The sequence below is a fragment of the Pristiophorus japonicus genome, chromosome 20 (assembly GCF_044704955.1).
Source record: "Pristiophorus japonicus isolate sPriJap1 chromosome 20, sPriJap1.hap1, whole genome shotgun sequence".
NCBI classification, from domain to species: domain Eukaryota; kingdom Metazoa; phylum Chordata; class Chondrichthyes; family Pristiophoridae; genus Pristiophorus; species Pristiophorus japonicus.
In genome coordinates this window covers 93,118,686-93,139,926 of record NC_091996.1, presented here as the reverse complement: position 1 = coordinate 93,139,926, position 21,241 = coordinate 93,118,686, and the positions used below count along the sequence as shown (strand labels likewise).

The following is a 21,241-nucleotide window of genomic DNA, read 5'->3' as shown; positions in this document are numbered from 1 at the left end:
GCTACAGGGCATTGCCGGGGTGGACCATAGCGGGTCCGTCAAGGGAAAATTGTTGACATGGCAATTTACAATGGGAACGTTCAATGACCGAGCGTGACCAAACAGCACAACCCTGTACCCTTCCTTATCTCTGTAACCTCCTCCAGCCCTTACACCCCTCCTTATCTCTGTAACCTCCTCCAGCCCTTACACCCCTCCTTATCTCTGTAACCTACTCCAGCCCCGACACCCCTCCCTATCTCTGTAACCCCCTCCAGCCCTTACACCCCTCCCTATCTCTGTAACCTCCTCCAGCCCTTACACCCCTCCTTATCTCTGTAACCTCCTCCAGCCCTTACACCCCTCCCTATCTCTGTAACCCCCTCCAGCCCTTACACCCCTCCCTATCTCTGTAACCCCCTCCAGCCCTTACACCCCTCCTTATCTCTGTAACCTCCTCCAGCCCTTACACCCCTCCCTATCTCTGTAACCTCGTCCAGCCCCTACACCCTTCCCTATCTCTGTAACCTCCTCCAGCCCCTACACCCCTCCCTATCTCTGTAACCCCTCCAGCCCCTACACCCCTCCCTATCTCTGTAACCCCCTCCAGCCCCTACACCCCTCCCTATATCCGTAACCTCCTCCAGCCCCTACACCCCTCCCTATCTCTGTAACCCCCTCCAGCCCTTACACCCCTCCCTATCTCTGTAACCTCCTCCAGCCCCTACACCCCTCCCTATCTCTGTAACCCCCTCCAGCACCTACACCCCTCCCTATATCCGTAACCTCCTCCAGCCCCTACACCCCTCCTTATCTCTGTAACCCCTCCAGCCCCTACACCCCTCCCTATCTCTGTAACCTCCTCCAGCCCTTACACCCTTCCTTATCTCTGTAACCTCCTCCAGCCCTTACACCCCTCCTTAACTCTGTAACCTACTCCAGCCCCTACACCCCTCCCTATCTCTGTAACCTCCTCCAGCCCCTACACCCCTCCCTATCTCTGTAACCTCCTCCAGCCCTTACACCCTTCCTTATCTCTGTAACCTACTCCAGCCCCTACACCCCTCCCTATCTCTGTAACCCCTCCAGCCCCTACACCCCTCCCTATCTCAGTAACCTCCTCCAGCCCTTACACCCTTCCTTATCTCTGTAACCTCCTCCAGCCCTTACACCCCTCCTTATCTCTGTAACCCCTCCAGCCCCTACACCCCTCCCTATCTCTGTAACCTCCTCCAGCCCTTACACCCCTCCCTATCTCTGTAACCTCCTCCAGCCCTTACACCCCTTCCTATCTCTGTAACCCCTCCAGCCCCTACACCCCTCCTTATCTCTGTAACCTCCTCCAGCCCTTACACCCCTCCCTATCTCTGTAACCTCCTCCAGCCCTTACACCCCTCCCTATCTCTGAAACCTCCTCCAGCCCCTACACCCCTCCCTATCTCTGTAACCTCCTCCAGCCCTTACACCCCTCCTTATCTCTGTAACCCCTCCAGCCCCTACACCCCTCCTTATCTCTGTAACCTCCTCCAGCCCTTACACCCCTCCCTATCTCTGTAACCCCTCCAGTCCCTTCACCCCTCCCTATCTCCGTAACCTCCTCCAGCCCCTACACCCCTCCCTATGTCTGTAACCCCTCCAGTCCCTACACCCCTCCCTATCTCTATAACCCCCTCCAGCCCCTACACCCCTCCCTATCTCTGTAACCTCCTCCAGCCCCTACACCCCTCCCTATCTCTGTAACCCATCCAGCTCCTACACCCCTCCCTATCTCTGTAACCCCTCCAGCCCCTACACCCCTCCCTATCTCTGTAACCTCCTCCAGCCCATACACCCCTCCCTATCTCTGTAACCCCTCCAGTCCCTACATCCCTCCCTATCTCTGCAACCTCCTCCAGCACCTACACCCCTCCCTATCTCTGCAAACTCCTCCAGCACCTACACCCCTCTCTATCTCTGTAACACCTCCAGCCCCTACACCCCTCCCTATCTCTGTAACCTCCTCCAGCCCCTACACCCCTCCCTATCTCTGTAACCCCTCCAGCCCCTACACCCCTCCCTATCTCTGTAACCCCCTCCAGCCCCTACACCCCTCCCTATCTCTGTAACCCCCTCCAGCATCTACACCCCTCCCTATCTCTGTAATCCCGCCAGCCCCTACACCCTCCCTATCTCTGTAACCCCTTCAGCCGCTACACCCCTCCCTATCTCTGTAACCCCCTCCAGCATCCACACACCTCCCTATCTCTGTAACCCCCTTCAGCATCTACACCCCTCCCTATCTCTGTAACCCCCTCCAGCATCTACACCCCTCCCTATTTCTGTAACCTCCTCAAGCCCCCACACCCCTGCCTATCTCTGTGACCTCCTCCAGCCCCTACAACCCCCCTATCTCTGTAAACTCCTCCAGCCCCTACACCCCCCCCCCTATCTCTGTAACCTCCTCCAGCCCCTACACCCCTCCCTATCTCTGTAACCTCCTCCAGCCCCTACACCCCTCCCTATCTCTGTAACCTCCTCCATCCCCTTCACCCCTCCCTATCTCTGTGACCTCCTCTAGCCCCTACACCCCTCCCTATCTCTGTGACCTCCTCTAGCCCCTACACCCCTCCCTATCCATGTAACCTCCTCCAGCCCCTACACCCCTCCCTATGTCTGCAACCTCCTCCAGCCCCTACACCCCTCCCTATCCATGTAACCTCCTCCAGCCCCTACACCCCCCCCCTATCTCTGTAACCCCTCCAGCCCCTACACGCACCCCTATCTCTGTCACCCCTCCAGCCCCTACACCCCTCCCTATCTCTGTAACACCCTTCAGCCCCTACACCCCTCCCTATCTCTGTAACCCCCTCCAGCATCTACACCCCTCCCTATCTCTGTAACCCCTTCAGCCCCTACACCCCTCCCTATCTCTGTAACCCCCTCCAGCATCTACACCCCTCCCTATCTCTGTAACCCCCTTCAGCATCTACACCACTCCCTATCGCTGTAACCCCCTCCAGCATCTACACCCCTCACTATTTCTGTAACCTCCTCCAGCCCCCACACCCCTGCCTATCTCTGTGACCTCCTCCAACCCCCTACACCCCTCCCTATCTCTGTAACCTCCTCCAGCCCCTACACCCCTCCCTATCTCTGTAACCTCCTCCATCCCCTTCACCCCTCCCTATCTCTGTAACCTCCTCCAGCCCCTACACCCCTCCCTATCTCGGTAACCTCCAGCCCCTACACCCCTCCCTATCTCTGTAACCTCCAGCCCCTACATCCCTCCCTATCTCTGTAACCTCCAGCCCCTACACCCCTCCCTATCTCTGTAACCTCCAGCCCCAACTGTCCTCCCTATCTCTGTAACCTCCAGCCCCTTCACCCCTCCCTATCCATGTAACCTCCTCCAGCCCCTACACCCCTCCCTATGTCTGCAACCTCCTCCAGCCCCTACACTCCTCCCTATCTCTGTAACCTCCTCCAGCTCCTACACCCCTCCCTATCTGTAACCCTCTTCGGCCCTTACACCCTTCCCTATCTCTAACCTCTTCCAGCCCCTACACCCCTTCCTATCTCTGTAACCTCCTCCAGCCTGTACATCCCTCCCTATCTCTGTAACCTTCAGCCCCTACACCCCTCCTTATCTCTGTAACCTCCTCCAGCCCCTACACCCCTCCCTATCTCTGTGACCCCCTCCAGCCCCTACATCCCTCCCTATCTCCGTAACCCCCTCCAGCCCCTACACCCCTCCCTATCTCTGTAACCCCCTCCAGCCCCTACATCCCTCCCTATCTCTGTAACCTCCTCCAGCCCTTACACCCCTCCCGATTTCTATAACCTTCAGCCCCTACACCCCTCCCTATCTCTGTAACCTCCAGCCCCTACACCCCTCCCTATCTCTGTAACCTCCAACCCCTACACCCCTCCCTATCTCTGTAACCTCCTCCAGCCCCTACACCCCTCCCTATCTCTGTAACCTCCTCCAGCCCTTACACCCTTCCTTATCTCTGTAACCTACTCCAGCCCCTACACCCCTCCCTATCTCTGTAATCCCTCCAGCCCCTACACCCCTCCCTATCTCAGTAACCTCCTCCAGCCCTTACACCCTTCCTTATCTCTGTAACCTACTCCAGCCCCTACACCCCTCCCTATCTCTGTAACCCCTCCAGCCCCTACACCCCTCCCTATCTCAGTAACCTCCTCCAGCCCTTACACCCTTCCTTATCTCTGTAACCTCCTCCAGCCCTTACACCCCTCCTTATCTCTGTAACCCCTCCAGCCCCTACACCCCTCCCTATCTCTGTAACCTCCTCCAGCCCTTACACCCCTCCCTATCTCTGTAACCTCCTCCAGTCCTTACACCCCTCCCTATCTCTGTAACCCCCTCCAGCCCCTACACCCCTCCTTATCTCTGTAACCTCCTCCAGCCCTAACACCCCTTCCTATCTCTGTAACCCCTCCAGCCCCTACACCCCTCCTTATCTCTGTAACCTCCTCCAGCCCTTACACCCCTCCCTATCTCTGTAACCTCCTCCAGCCTTTACACCCCTCCCTATCTCTGAAACCTCCTCCAGCCCCTACACCCCTCCCTATCTCTGTAACCTCCTCCAGCCCTTACACCCCTCCCTATCTTTGTAACCCCTCCAGCCCCTACACCCCTCCCTATCTTTGTAACTGCCTCCAGCCCCTACACCCCTCCCTATCTCTGTAACCCCCTCCAGCATCTACACCCCTCCCTATCTCTGTAACCCCGCCAGCCCCTACACCCTCCCTATCTCTGTAACCCCTTCAGCCCCTACACCCCTCCCTATCTCTGTAACCCCCTCCAGCATCTACACCCCTCCCTATCTCTGTAAACCCCTTCAGCATCTACACCACTCCCTATCTCTGTAACCCCCTCCAGCATCTACACCCCTCACTATTTCTGTAACCTCCTCCAGCCCCCACACCCCTGCCTATCTCTGTGACCTCCTCCAACCCCCTACATCCCCCCCTATCTCTGTAACCTCCTCCAGCCCCTACACCCCTCCCTATCTCTGTAACCTCCTCCAGCCCCTACACCCCTCCCTATCTCTGTAACCTCCTCCATCCCCTTCACCCCTCCCTATCTCTGTAACCTCCTCCAGCCCCTACACCCCTCCCGATTTCTGTAACCTCCAGCCCCTACACCCCTCCCTATCTCGGTAACCTCCAGCCCCTACACCCCTCCCTATCTCTGTAACCTCCAGCCCCTACATCCCTCCCTATCTCTGTAACCTCCAGCCCCTACACCCCTCCCTATCTCTGTAACCTCCAGCCCCAACTGTGCTCCCTATCTCTGTAACCTCCAGCCCCTTCACCCCTCCCTATCCATGTAACCTCCTCCAGCCCCTACACCCCTCCCTATGTCTGCAACCTCCTCCAGCCCCTACACTCCTCCCTATCTCTGTAACCTCCTCCAGCTCCTACACCCCTCCCTATCTGTAACCCTCTTCGGCCCTTACACCCTTCCCTATCTCTAACCTCTTCCAGCCCCTACACCCCTCCCTATCTCTGTAACCTCCTCCAGCCTGTACATCCCTCCCTATCTCTGTAACCTTCAGCCCCTACACCCCTCCTTATCTCTGTAATCTCCTCCAGCCCCTACACCCCTCCCTATCTCTGTGACCCCCTCCAGCCCCTACATCCCTCCCTATCTCCGTAACCCCCTCCAGCCCCTACACCCCTCCCTATCTCTGTAACCCCCTCCAGCCCCTACATCCCTCCCTATCTCTGTAACCTCCTCCAGCCCCTACACCCCTCCCGATTTCTATAACCTCCAGCCCCTACACCCCTCCCTATCTCTGTAACCTCCAGCCCCTACACCCCTCCCTATCTCTGTAACCTCGAGCCCCTACAGCCCTCCCTATCTCTGTAACCTCCTTCAGCCCGACAACCCCCCCCCCCCCATCCAGAGATATCTGCGCTCCTCTAATTCTGCCCTCATGAGCATCCCTGATTATAATCGCTCCACCATCGGTGGCCGTGCCTTCTGTTGCCTGGGCCCCAAGCTCAGGAGCTCCCTGCCTAAAAATTCTCTGCCTTTCTACCTCTTTCCTCCTTCAAGACGTTTCTTAAAACCGACCTCTTTGACCAAGCTTTGAGTCACCTGCGCTAAACTCTACTTATGCGGCTTGGTGTAAAATTTTTTATCGCTTATGCGAAGTGCCTTGGGACGTTTCACTATGTTAAAGGCGCTATATAAATACAGGTTGAACCTCCCTTATCCAGAACTCCCTTATCCGGAACCATTCCAGGCCACCGGGTGGCGCATGCGCAGAACTCCGACATGAACAAATTGAAGCCCTTCCTCGCTGCTGGCCTGACCGTGCGACCCACCACTCCCCCGCCCCAACGATCTCTCTGCCGCACTCCCAGCCCCGATATCCCCTTGCTCAGCACCTGTACCATCCAATTTAACGTGACCACCCCCTCGTCGGGAAAAATCCCTTATCCCGAACAGGCCGGGTCCCGAGGGTTCCGGAACGGGGAGGTTCAACCTGCACAGGTTGCTGCTGTTGCGGCCCGGGAAGCTGGGACACACCTGGATGAGCTTGGCGAGTTTGAGAAAGGGCCCGATGTAGGAGGATTTGGAGCGCTCGAGTATGGACTGGATGTGTTGGACTCCGGCCTTGTCCAGCTGGAAGCCGATGCCCGACAGGTCATCGCAGCGGTTGCGCCAGAACTGAATCTCGTCCAGCGGCCCCGAGATCTCGCCCGATTCCACCGCCTCCTGCGCGCTCAGCACGTCCTTAATCTGACGGGTCCAGTGAACGACGGCCGCTGCAATTGGAAGGGCACGGGTTAGACACAAGAGGCCTCACAACAACATGAGAAATGGGAGCAAGAGTCGGCCATTCGGCCCTGCGAGCCTGCTCCGCCATTCAATGAGATCACGGCTGATCTTCCACCTCAACTCCACCTTCCCGCCCGCACCCCATAACCCTTTACTCCCTCATCGTTCAAAAATCTGTCTATCTCCGCCTTGAATATACTCACAGACTGAGCCTCCGCAGCCCTCTGGGGCAGAGAATTCCAGAGATTCACCACCCTCTGAGTGAAGAAGTTTCTCCTCATCTCAGTCCTAAATGGCCGACCCCTTATCCTGAGACTGTGACCCCTGGTTCTAGACTCCCCAGCCCGGGGGAAACACCCTCCCTGCATCTACCCTGTCGAGCCCTGTAAGAATTTTGTACGTTTCAATGAGATCACCTCTCATTCTTCTAAACTCTAGAGAATATAGGCCCAGTCTGCTCAATCTCTCCTCATAAAACAATCCCCCCATCCCAGGAATCAGTCTGGTGAACCTTCGTTGCACTCCCTCTGTAGCAAGTATATCCTTCCTTAGGTAAGGAGACCAAAACTGTGCACAATACTCCAGGTGTGGTCTCACCAGGGCCCTGTATAATTGCAGTAAGACGTCTTTACTGTTATACTCAAATCCTCCTGTAATAAAGGTCAACATACCATTTGCTTTCTTAATTGCTTGCTGTACCTGCGTGTTAACTTTCAGTGATTGGTGTACAAGGACCCCCAGGACCCTCTGAACACCGACATTGCCCAATCTCTCACCGTGTAAAAAATACTCTGCTTTTCTATTCTTGCTGCCAAAGTGGATAACGTCACATTTCTCCAGGTTATGTTCGATTTACCACGTTCCTGCCTCGGCCAGCACCTTTGTTCACCATTGCCCCACTTTCCAACAACCCCCTCCTCTGCGCCACCTGAAGAACAGGCCTTATTGCCAAGTCTACTCACTCTCCAGTCTCTGTATGAGCTCTTTGTCCAATGCTGCCTCTGCAGGCGTCAGGCTCAAGCTCTCGAGCGGGATGTACAGGACGGTGTGACCATCCAGTTTGTAACGAGCGTCTGCGGGGGGGGAAAGAGAGGAAGGGTAAGCCGGCGTCACTGCCTTGCGTAGTGCCCCTCACAGCGCAACGGTGGGCAGGGGAGCGCCCAGGCACGCAAGGCCCCAGTCCCAGCCACGCAAGGCCCCAGTCCCAGCCCGCACTATCAACTGGTCACACCCAGATCCATTCATTCGGATTTATTCATTCTCCAGATCCGGCCGTCGCTGGCAAGGCCGGCATTTATTGCCCATTCCTAGTTGCTCCTTGAGAAGGTGGTGGTGAGCCGCCATTTCAGAGGGGCAGTTAAGAGTCAGCCACTTTGCTGTGGGTCTGGAGTCACCTATAGGCTAGTGTAATGTGTGCACCGGTGAGTATGCTCACAGGTCGGTAGAGCTGTTGAGTTGGGAGTGGCTTAGCCAGTCACGTGATGTTCACAACGCTCAGTAAGACCCCAGCCAGTGGGGTTCGGGGGATCCACGATGAGGTATGCAGTTGTGAGCCTAGTGGATGAACCGGTAATGTGTCGCGTGATTGTTAAACCTTTGCAAATAAACCAACTAGTTCTCAATAGCAACGTGTTGCTATGGATTCTAAAGCAAAGAGCCCATGAAGCAAATACATATCGGCCAGACCGGGTAAGGGCGGCAGATTTCCTTCCCGAAAAGACATCAGCGAACCCGATGGGTTTTTACGACAATCCGGTAGTTTCATGGTCACCCTTACTGATACTAGCCTTTTAACCCAGATTTATTTAATGAACCGAATTTAAATTTCCCCAGATGCTGTGGTGGGATTTAGAACTTTTACGCCTCTGGATCATGAAGCCAGACATCGAGATTACTGGTCCAGTAACATAATCACTGTGCTACCATACCACGAGGTTCCTCAATTGGCTTCAGTGACCCCCCTAGGGTCAGGAGCGGGGGGGTATGGGGAACACTTCTCCAAATCGAGTGATCCCCCACACCACGCACCCAGGGAGAAAGCTTCTATGTGGCTGTCGGGTCGGAAGAGGAATCGGAACAACCGCTGACCGAGGAGGCAGCATTCAGTGTCTCACACAGGCACAGCCGTACCTGAGCAGGTTACCGCAAAGGGAGTTAACACCTGACCCCAAGGGGAGTTAGCACCTGACCCCAAGGGGAGTTAACACCTGACCCCAAGGGGAATTAACACCTGACCCCAAGGGGAGTTAACACCTGACCCCAAGGGGAGTTAACACCTGACCCCAAGGGGAGTTAGCACCTGACCCCAAGGGGAGTTAGCACCTGATCCCAAGGGGAGTTAGCACCTGACCCCAAGGGGAGTTAGCACCTGACCCCAAGGGGAGTTAACACCTGACCCCAAGCGGAGTTAACACCTGACCACAAGGGGAGTTAACACCTGACCCCAAGGGGAGTTAGCACCTGACCCCAAGGGGAGTTAGCACCTGACCCCAAGGGGAGTTAACACCTGATCACAAGGGGAGTTAGCACCTGACCCCAAGGGGAGTTAACACCTGACCCCAAGGGGAGTTAACACCTGACCGCAAAGGGAGTTAACACCTGACCCCAAGGGGAGTTAGCACCTGAACCCAAGGGGAGTTAACACCTGACCCCAAGGGGAGTTAGCACCTGACCCCAAGGGGAGTTAGCACCTGACCACAAGGGGAGTTAACACCTGACCCCAAGGGGAGTTAACACCTGACCCCAAGGGGAGTTAGTACCTGACCCCAAGGGGAGTTAACACCTGACCACAAGGGGAGTTAGCACCTGACCACAAGGGGAGTTAGCACCTGACCCCAAGGGGAGTTAGTACCTGACCCCAAGGGGAGTTAGTACCTGACCCCAAGGGGAGTTAACAGCTGACCCCAAGGGGAGTTAGTACCTGACCCCAAGGGGAGTTAACACCTGACCACAAGGGGAGTTAGCACCTGACCACAAGGGGAGTTAACACCTGACCCCAAGGGGAGTTAGCACCTGACCACAAGGGGAGTTAATACCTGACCCCAAGGGGAGTTAACACCTGACCCCAAGGGGAGTTAGCACCTGACCACAAGGGGAGTTAACACCTGACCACAAGGGGAGTTATTACCTGACCACAAGGGGAGTTAGCACCTGACCCCAAGGGGAGTTAACACCTGACCCCAAGGGGAGTTAGCACCTGACCCCAAGGGGAGTTAGCACCTGATCCCAAGGGGAGTTAGCACCTGATCCCAAGGGGAGTTAGCACCTGACCCCAAGGGGAGTTAACACCTGACCCCAAGGGGAGTTAGCACCTGACCCCAAGGGGAGTTAGCACCTGATCCCAAGGGGAGTTAACACCTGACCCCGAGGGGAGTTAGTACCTGACCCCGAGGGGAGTTAGTACCTGACCCCAAGGGGAGTTAACACCTGACCACAAGGGGAGTTATTACCTGACCACAAGGGGAGTTAGCACCTGACCCCAAGGGGAGTTAACACCTGACCCCAAGGGGAGTTAGCACCTGACCACAAGGGGAGTTAGCACCTGATCGCAAGGGGAGTTAACACCTGACCACAAGGGGAGTTAACACCTGACCACAAGGGGAGTTAACACCTGACCCCAAGGGGAGTTAGCACCTGATCCCAAGGGGAGTTAACACCTGACCACAAGGGGAGTTAACACCTGACCACAAGGGGAGTTAACACCTGACCCCAAGGGGAGTTAGCACCTGACCACAAGGGGAGTTAACACCTGACCACAAGGGGAGTTAACACCTGACCCCAAGGGGAGTTAGTACCTGACCCCAAGGGGAGTTAACACCTGACCACAAGGGGAGTTAACACCTGACCACAAGGGGAGTTAGCACCTGACCCCAAGGGGAGTTAGCACCTGATCCTAAGGGGAGTTAACACCTGACCACAAGGGGAGTTAACACCTGACCCCAAGGGGAGTTAACACCTGACCACAAGGGGAGTTAACACCTGACCACAAGGGGAGTTAGCACCTGACCCCAAGGGGAGTTAGCACCTGATCCCAAGGGGAGTTAACACCTGACCACAAGGGGAGTTAGCACCTGATCCCAAGGGGAGTTAACACCTGACCCCAAGGGGAGTTAACACCTGACCACAAGGGGAGTTAACACCTGACCACAAGGGGAGTTAACAGCTGACCCCAAGGGGAGTTAACACCTGACCACAAGGGGAGTTAGTACCTGACCCCAAGGGGAGTTAACACCTGACCACAAGGGGTGTTAACACCTGACCCCAAGGGGAGTTAGCACCTGACCACAAGGGGAGTTAGCACCTGACCACAAGGGGAGTTAGCACCTGACCACAAGGGGAGTTAACTCCTGACCCCAAGGGGAGTTAACACCTGACCCCAAGGGGAGTTAACACCTGACCACAAGGGGAGTTAACACCTGACCCCAAGGGGAGATAACACCTGACCCTAAGGGGAGTTAGTACCTGACCCCAAGGGGAGTTAACACCTGACCCCAAGGGGAGTTAACACCTGACCACAAGGGTAATTAACACCTGACCACAAGGGGAGTTAACACCTGACCACAAGGGGAGTTAACACCTGACCCCAAGGGGAGTTAACACCTGACCCCAAGGGGAGTTAGCACCTAACCCCAAGGGGAGTTAACACCTGACCCCAAGGGGAATTAACACCTGACCACAAGGGGAGTTAACACCTGACCCCAAGGGGAGTTAACACCTGACCCCAAGGGGAATTAACACCTGACCCCAAGGGGAGTTAACACCTGACCCCAAGGGGAGTTAGCACTGACCCCAAGGGGAGTTAACACCTGATCCCAAGGGGAGTTAGCACCTGACCCCAAGGGGAGTTAACACCTGACCCCAAGAGGAGTTAGCACCTGACCCCAAGGGGAGTTAACACCTGATCACAAGGGGAGTTAGCACCTGACCCCAAGGGGAGTTAACACCTGACCCCAAGGGGAATTAACACCTGACACCAAGGGGAGTTAACACCTGACCCCAAGGGGAGTTAACACCTGACCCCAAGGGGAGTTAACACCTGACCACAAGGGGAGTTAACACCTGACCCCAAGGGGAGTTAGCACCTGACCCCAAGGGGAGTTAACACCTGACCCCAAGAGGAGTTAGCACCTGACCCCAAGGGGAGTTAACACCTGATCACAAGGGGAGTTAGCACCTGACCCCAAGGGGAGTTAACACCTGACCCCAAGGGGAGTTAACACCTGACCACAAAGGGAGTTAACACCTGACCCCAAGGGGAGTTAGCACCTGACCCCAAGGGGAGTTAACACCTGACCCCAAGGGGAGTTAGCACCTGACCCCAAGGGGAGTTAGCACCTGACCACAAGGGGAGTTAACACCTGACCCCAAGGGGAGTTAACACCTGACCCCAAGGGGAGTTAGCACCTGACCCCAAGGGGAGTTAACACCTGACCCCAAGGGGAGTTAGCACCTGACCCCAAGGGGAGTTAACACCTGACCCCAAGGGGAGTTAGTACCTGACCCCAAGGGGAGTTAACACCTGACCACAAGGGGAGTTAGCACCTGACCACAAGGGGAGTTAGCACCTGACCCCAAGGGGAGTTAGTACCTGACCCCAAGGGGAGTTAGTACCTGACCCCAAGGGGAGTTAACAGCTGACCCCAAGGGGAGTTGGTACCTGACCCCAAGGGGAGTTAACACCTGACCACAAGGGGAGTTAGCACCTGACCACAAGGGGAGTTAACACCTGACCCCAAGGGGAGTTAGCACCTGACCACAAGGGGAGTTAACACCTGACCCCAAGGGGAGTTAACACCTGACCCCAAGGGGAGTTAGTACCTGACCCCAAGGGGAGTTAGCACCTGACCACAAGGGGAGTTAACACCTGACCACAAGGGGAGTTATTACCTGACCACAAGGGGAGTTAGCACCTGACCCCAAGGGGAGTTAACATCTGACCCCAAGGGGAGTTAGCACCTGACCCCAAGGGAAGTTAGCACCTGATCCCAAGGGGAGTTAACACCTGACCACAAGGGGAGTTAGCACCTGACCCCAAGGGGAGTTAACACCTGACCCCAAGGGGAGTTAGCACCTGATCCCAAGGGGAGTTAGCACCTGACCCCAAGGGGAGTTAGCACCTGATCCCAAGGGGAGTTAACACCTGACCCCAAGGGGAGTTAGTACCTGACCCCAAGGGGAGTTAGTACCTGACCCCAAGGGGAGTTAACACCTGACCACAAGGGGAGTTATTACCTGACCACAAGGGGAGTTTAGCACCTGACCCCAAGGGGAGTTAACACCTGACCCCAAGGGGAGTTAGCACCTGACCACAAGGGGAGTTAGCACCTGATCGCAAGGGGAGTTAACACCTGACCACAAGGGGAGTTAACACCTGACCCCAAGGGGAGTTAGCACCTGATCCCAAGGGGAGTTAACACCTGACCACAAGGGGAGTTAACACCTGACCACAAGGGGAGTTAACACCTGACCCCAAGGGGAGTTAACACCTGACCACAAGGGGAGTTAACACCTGACCCCAAGGGGAGTTAGTACCTGACCCCAAGGGGAGTTAACACCTGACCACAAGGGGAGTTAACACCTGACCACAAGGGGAGTTAGCACCTGACCCCAAGGGGAGTTAGCACCTGATCCTAAGGGGAGTTAACACCTGACCACAAGGGGAGTTAACACCTGACCCCAAGGGGAGTTAACACCTGACCACAAGGGGAGTTAGCACCTGACCCCAAGGGGAGTTAGCACCTGATCCCAAGGGGAGTTAACACCTGACCACAAGGGGAGTTAGCACCTGATCCCAAGGGGAGTTAACACCTGACCCCAAGGGGAGTTAACACCTGACCACAAGGGGAGTTAACAGCTGACCACAAGGGGAGTTAACAGCTGACCCCAAGGGGAGTTAACACCTGACCACAAGGGGAGTTAGTACCTGACCCCAAGGGGAGTTAGTACCTGAACCCAAGGGGAGTTAACACCTGACCACAAGGGGTGTTAACACCTGACCCCAAGGGGAGTTAACACCTGACCCCAAGGGGAGTTAGCACCTGACCACAAGGGGAGTTAGCACCTGACCACAAGGGGAGTTAACTCCTGACCCCAAGGGGAGTTAACACCTGACCCCAAGGGGAGTTAACACCTGACCCCAAGGGGAGTTAACACCTGACCCCAAGGGGAGTTAGTACCTGACAACAAGGGGAGTTAGCACCTGATCCCAAGGGGAGTTAACACCTGATCCCAAGCGGAGTTAACACCTGACCCCAAGGGAAGTTAACACCTGACCCCAAGGGGAGTTAACACCTGACCACAAGGGGAGTTAACACCTGACCACAAGGGGAGTTAACACCTGACCCCAAGGGGAGTTAGCACCTGACCACAAGGGGAGTTAGCACCTGTGGAGCAAGAGCGAGACCCACACCACACAAGGCCAGAGGAAAACATCTTATAGAAGGTCGCCACACCAACCATGAGCGCTGGGCCCATCGGTGCCGGGTGCTCGGGGTGATTAGGTTCACCCGCTAATCTCCTCTCAGCGCGCAGGCACATCGCCTGGAAACCCGGTTGGTGAACCCAGACACTAGCTCCTGCTCCATGTCTGCCGACACCCACTGCAGCTCAACACATTCAGTACTGCCCCTCCGACAGTGCAGTACGGCGCTCCCTCAGTACTGCCCCTCCGACAGTGCAGTATGGCGCTCCCTCAGTACCGCCCCTCCGACAGCGCAGTATGGCGCTCCCTCATTACTGCTCCTCCCGACAGTGCGGCGCTCCATCAGTACTGGCCCTCCCGACAGTGCGGCGCTCCCTCAGTACTGCCCCTCCCGACAGTGCGGCGCTCCATCAGTACTGGCCCTCCCGACAGTGTGGAGCTCCCTCAGTACTGTCCCTCCGACAGTGCGCCGCTCCCTCAGTACTGCCCCTCCAACAGCGCAGTATGGCGCTCCCTCAGTACTACCCCTCCGACAGTGCGGCGCTCCCTCAGTACTGCCTCTCCGAAAGTGCGTCGCTCCCTCAGTACTACCCCTCCGACAGTGCGGCGCTCCCTCAGTACTGCCCCTCCGACAGTGCGGCGCTCCCTCAGTACTGCCCCTCCGACAGTGCGTCGCTCCCTCAGTGCGTCGCTCCCTCAGTACTGCTCTTCCGACAGTGCGGCGCTCCCTCAGTACTGCCCCTCCAACAGTGCGGCGCTCCCTCAGTACTGCCTCTCCGACAGTGCGGCGCTCCCTCAGTACTGCCCCTCCGACAGCGCAGTACGGCGCTCCCTCAGTACTGTCCCTCCGACAGCGCAGTACGGCGCTCCCTCAGTACTGCCCCTCCAACAGTGCGGCGCTCCCTCAGTACTGCCTCTCCGACAGTGCGGCACTCCCTCAGTTCTGCCCCTCCGACAGTGCGGCGCTCCCTCAGTACCGCCCCTCCGACAGTGCGGCGCTCCCTCAGTACTGCCTCTCCGACAGTACGGCGCTCCCTCAGTACCGCCCCTCCGCCAGTGCGGCGCTCCCTCAGTACCGCCCCTCCGACAGTGCGGCGCTCCCTCAGTACTGCCCCTCCCGACAGCGCGGCGCTCCCTCAGTCCCGGCACTGGCAGTGTCGGTCTGGATTGTGAGCTACCGCCTGGCCCACGGGCGGCCCACATGGCGAAAGCTTTGGCGAGCAGGTACCTGTCAAGCTGGCAAGGAACTTGTGCAGGTGCGCCGAGAAGTTGTTCTTGATGCTCTCGGGCCACAAGCGGTTCCCGAGGAACTGAGGAGCGTAGAGACCCAGCATGTGCCTCAGCAAGCTCTCCAGGTGCCCGCCCCGGATGCTGCCGTACTGGACAACTTGCACAAAGTTCTCCCGATTGATTTCAGCTTTCTCCTTGCGCAGGAAGTAGATGAGGTAATCCGTGGACTGCGTGGGAAGAGAGGGACAAAATTCAGTTGGAGCTCCTGGAGATAACGTCAGCTTTAGTTGTGAGGGTGCGGAGGGCTACCTACACACTGTGCTATGATGTCTTGATTAAATGACTGGGCTAAACAGTGGCAGGTGGATATAATATGGGGATGTGTGAGGTCTTAAAAAGAAGTAGCTGCAGAGATAGAGGATGCATTGGTTGCAATCTACCAAAATTCCCTGGATTCTCATCATTATCGGCAGTCCCTTGAAGCGAGGATGACATGCTCCCACGCCAAAAAGAGATGAGTTCACAGGTGTTTCAATGTTCCAGATCCCAAAGGGTGGAAGATGCCTGTGGGTGGATTTATTTAACGTGGGGTGGCCGTTGCACACCAGCCACCACGCGGGCTTGACAGAGCGAGGCCTTGGTCCAGTGGCAAGGGTTACCCAGGACTAACTGGAGACCAGCTCTGCTGCGTGGGCCTAGTGCGCGCACATATCGCAGTGTGGGCTGGGCCCGTGCTGCCCCTGGGCCCTCGCCTCTTCTGCGCCCCGATCACGCCTCTCCTGGGCCCCGATCTCTCACCGCTCCTCCGCCCCAATCAAAAATGGAGCAGTCAGAAACAGGACAGCAATTAGTCTCCTCTTATCTTGGAGACACTGTGCTATGATGTCTTGATTAAATGACTGGGCTAAACAGTGGCAGGTGGATATAATATGGGGAAGTGTGAGGTCTTAAAAGAAGTAGCGGCAGGGATAGTGGATGCATTGGTTGCAACCTACCAAAATTCCCTGGATTCTGGAGCGGTCCCAGCGGATTGGAAAACCTCAAATGTAACGTCCCTATTTAAGAGAGGAGGCAGACAGGAAGCAGGAAACTATAGACCGGTTAGCCTAACATCTGTCATTGGGAAAATGCTGGAGTCCATTATTAAGGAAGCAGTAGCAGGACATTTGGAAAAATCATAATACAGTCAAGCAGAGTCAACATGGTTTTATGAAGGGGAAATCACGTTTGCCAAATGTGCTGGAGTTCTTTGAGGATGCAACGAGCAGGGTGGATAAAGGGGAAGCAGTAGATGTCGTGTATTTGGATTTCCAGAAGGCATTCGATAAGGTGCCATATAAGGCTGTCAAGGCTGGGTCATTGAATATATTTAAGACGGAGATAGACAGATTTTTGAACGATAGGGGAGTCGAGGGTTATGGGGAGCGGGCAGGGAAGTGGAGCTGAGGCCAAGATCAGATCAGCCCTGATCTTATTAAATGGCGGAGCAGGCTCGAGGGGCCGAATGGCCGACTCCTGCTCCTATTTCTTATGTTATGTTCCTGACATCACCCTTGCCAAAGCGAGGGAAGCGAGGAACTGTGGAGCAGCAGAGAGATCCAGAAATCGCCAAGAATGTTGGTCTTTATCTCGAGGGCTGGAATACACAGGGGAGGAAGTGATGCTTCAGTTTATATAAAGCTCGGGTCAGACCCTGTCCGGAGTAACTGCGTCCAGTCCTGGGCTCCGCCCCTCAGGGGGGATATATCGGCCTCGGAGGGGGAGCAGATTCCCCAGACCGATACCCGGGGCTGAAAGGGTTAAATGACGAGGGCAGGTTGCACAGACTGGGTCTTGTGTTCCCTCGAGTGTAGAAGATTAAGGGGTGATCTAATCGAGGGGTTTAAAGGAGTTGACGGGGTAGAGAGAGAGAAACTATTCCCTCTGGTGGGGGGGGGGGTCCAGAACAAGGGGGCGTCGTCTTAAAATTAGAGCCAGGCCGTTCAGAATGATGTCAGGAAGCACTTCTTCACACAAAGGACAGTGGGAATCTGGAAAACTCTCCCCCAAAAAGCTGCTGAGGTCAGGGGTCAATTGGAAATTTCAACACTGAGATTGATAAAATGGCCGCCTCCTGTTCCTGTGTAACAGGCTCGAGGGGCTGAATGGCCTCCTCCTGTTCCTGTGTAACAGGCTCGAGGGGCTGAATGGGCCTCCTCCTGTTCCTGTGTAACAGGCTCGAGGGGCTGAATGGCCTCCTCCTCTTCCTGTGTAACAGGCTTGAGGGGCTGAATGGGCCTCCTCCTGTTCCTGTGTAACAGGCTCGAGGTCCTGAATGGCCTCCTCCTCTTCCTGTGTAACAGGCTCGAGGGGCTGAATGGGCCTCCTCCTGTGTTCCTGTGTAATAGGCTCGAGGGGCTGAATGGGTCTCCTCCTGTTCCTGTGTAACAGGCTCGAGGGGCTGAATGGGCCTCCTCCTGTTCCTGTGTAACAGGCTCGAGGGGCTGAATGGGCCTCCTCCTGTTCCTGTGCAACAGGCTCGAGGGGCTGAATGGGCCTCCTCCTGTTCCTGTGTAACAGGCTCGAGGGGCTGAATGGGCCTCCTCCTGTTCCTGTGTAACAGGCTCGAGGGGCTGAATGGGCCTCCTCCTGTTCCTGTGTAACAGGCTCAAGGGGCTGAATGGGCCTCCTCCTGTTCCTGTGTAACAGGCTCGAGGGGCTGAATGGGCCTCCTCCTGTTCCTGTGTAACAGGCTCGAGGGGCTGAATGGGCCTCCTCCTGTTCCTGTGTAACAGGCTCGAGGGGCTGAATGGGCCTCCTCCTGTTCCTGTGTAACAGGCTCGAGGGGCTGAATGGGCCTCCTCCTGTACCTGTGTAACAGGCTCGAGGGGCTGAATGGGCCTCCTCCTGTTCCTGTGTAACAGGCTCGAGGGGCTGAATGGGCCTCCTCCTGTTCCTGTGTAACAGGCTCGAGGGGCTGAATGGGCCTCCTCCTGTTCCTGTGTAACAGGCTCGAGGGGCTGAATGGGCCTCCTCCTGTTCCTGTGTAACAGGCTCGAGGGGCTGAATGGGCCTCCTCCTGTTCCTGTGTAACAGGCTCGAGGGGCTGAATGGGCCTCCTCCTGTTCCTGTGTAACAGGCTCGAGGGGCTGAATGGGCCTCCTCCTGTTCCTGTGTAACAGGCTCGAGGGGCTGAATGGGCCTCCTCCTGTTCCTGTGTTCCGAACCCACCTGACTGCTGGCGAATGGTGCCCGCCGGAATTGACCGACGTTGAGACGTACCTGCGAAGGTGTGCCCAGCAACACCTGTAGTCCGGCGTACGGATCCATGTGCACAGTCAGTACTCGCTGCGTCACGTCTTGGGCAAACTCGTCCAGCAAGTCGTCGTCGCTCTCCCTCCACATTTCCGGCTGGAGGTTCTCCAGCACCACCCGACTTTTGAAGAGGTCAGCCTGCAGCAGAGAACATCGAGATTAGGGGGCGCTTTCAGGCATTGCCGCACGGCCTGTCCCAACGCTCACGCCGCGCGGCTGACCTGGACCCTCTCCGTTTTCCCCCCCCCCCCCGCCCCAGGGACGACAGCTTGGCTCGGTGGAGTAGCTTCCCATCGAGTTTGTGGGTTCGATTCCGACTCTAGGCACTGAACTCATCACACGCTTTCAAGCAGTTAGGAAGGCAAATGGCATGTTGGCCTTTATTGCACGGTGGGGTTGCAGTGCAAGAGTAAGGAAGCCTTACTGCAACTGTGCAGGGATTTGCTGAGACCACACCTGGAGTACTGTGCACAGTTTTGGTCTCCTTATCGGAGGAAGGATATACTTGCGTTAGATAAGGAGGCCACTAGATTGATTCCTGAAATGAGAGAGTTGTCCCTGGAGGAGAGATTGTGTAGAAAGGGTCTGTGCTCACTGGAGTTTAGAAGAAATGAGGAGGAAGATATGAGAGGTGATCTCATTGAAACATACAAAATTCTTACGGGGCTCGACAGGGTAGATGCAGGGAGGATGTTTCCCCCCCCCGGGCTGGGGAGTCTAGAACCAGGGGTCACAGTCTCAGGATAAGGGGTTGGCCATTTAGGACTGAGATGAGGAGGAATTTCTTCACTCAGAGGGTGGTGAATTTTTGGATTTCTCTACCCCAGAGGGCTGTGGAGGCTCAGTCTCTGAATATATTCAAGGATGAGAATTATAGATTTTAGGATTCCAAGGGAATCGAGGGATAGTGCAGGAAAATGGAGTTGAGGCAAAGATTGGCCATGATTTCATTAGTCCTAATTCTTCTGTTCTTATAATGTAGTGCTCCGGAACACTACTGAGGGAGTCATCATCATCATGAGGCAGTCCCTCGAAATCGAGGGCGACTTGCTTCCACTCTAAAAGTGAGTTCTTAGGTGGCTGAACAGTACGGGAATTACAGTCTCTGTCACAGGTGGGACAGGCAGCGGTTGAGGGAAGGGGAGGGTGGGACTGGTTTGCTGCACGCTCCTTCCGCTGCCTGCGCTTGGTTTCTGCATGCTCTCGGCGACGAGACTCGAGGTGCTCAGCGACCTCCCGGATGCACTTCTTCCACTTAGGGCACTCCACCGAGGGAGTGCTGCACCATCAGAGGTGCCAGCCATTAGTCTGTTCAGGTGAATGCAGGTCATCCCATGGTACGATTGAAAGAATACTGGACTGCCCAACTTTCCTCCCCCGACTAAATGCACCAAAGAACCAGATGATCTAGTGCTTAATCCCATTGCTTTTTGTGGGACCAGCTATGTACAAAACGGCTGCAAATTTCCTGACATAACTGCACTTCAATTAATTGGCTGGGAACATGTTGGGATATTCCGACGATGGCAAAAGGTGTTATTTGCTCCCGGTCCGGCAATGCCTCGATTTTAAAACTCCCATCCTTGTTTTCAAATCCCTCAAACCCTTCAAATGGCCCTTGCCCCTCCCTATCCCTGTAATCTCCCCCAGCCCTCCAACCCTCCGAGATGTCTGCGCTCCTCCAATTCTGGCCCATTGAGCCTCCCTGATTATAATCGCTCCACCATTGGTGGCCGTGCCTTCAGCTGCCTGGGCCACAAGCTCTGGAACTCCCTCCCTCAACCTCTCCGCCTCTCCACCTCTCTCTCCTCCTTCAACACGCACCTTAAAACCTGCCTCTTTGACCAAGCTTTTAGTCACTTGTCCCTAATGATACGTCCTTACTATACAGTATAAGTACACACGAGGCCCATGCTTGAGAGGTCAGTCTGTGACCTGTCCTTTATTCCTTAGCACTCAAGTGCAGGAAATGGGTGGAACTTCCCCTTTTATACCTGAAAGTCCAGGTTAGGAGTGTCTCCCACAAGTTCACCACCTAGTGGTCAGTGTTCTCACGGTGTACAACTTAGGTCAGTTTATACATGGGTTACAATGCTGGTTGAATACATGACACCTAATATCCCCTTATGTGGCTTGCTGCCAATTTTTGTCGGATTTGCGCTCCTGTGAAGCATCTTGGATGTTTTTACGATATTAAAGGCACTAAATAAATGCAAATTGGTGTTGTTGTATTTCAATCCTTTCTTCTTTCAGTGTCACAGGTATGACCTGGGTCTCTGACACACACAAACCTGGGACCATCTGTTTCATCATAGAAACATAGAAAATAGGTGCAGGAGTAGGCCATTCGGCCCTTCTAGCCTGCACCGCCATTCAATGAGTTCATGGCTGAACATTCAACTTCAGTACCCCATTCCTGCTTTCTCGCCATACCCCTTGATCCCCCTAGCAGTAAGGACCTCATCTAACTCCTTTTTGAATATATTTAGTGAATTGGCCTCAACAACTTTCTGTGGTAGAGA

The 21,241-nt window shown here is 55.6% G+C and overlaps 1 protein-coding gene across 1 annotated transcript in view; it reads right to left on the bottom strand.

Annotated features, from left to right (window-relative positions):
• dnah2 (dynein, axonemal, heavy chain 2) overlaps positions 1 to 21,241 on the bottom strand; it is a 242,216-nt gene that overhangs the window by 211,355 nt on the left and 9,620 nt on the right. Inside the window, 4 exon segments of the mRNA XM_070863165.1 lie at positions 6,524 to 6,762; positions 7,738 to 7,848; positions 15,424 to 15,652; positions 18,687 to 18,857. Coding sequence (XP_070719266.1) covers positions 6,524 to 6,762; positions 7,738 to 7,848; positions 15,424 to 15,652; positions 18,687 to 18,857 — 750 coding nt within the window.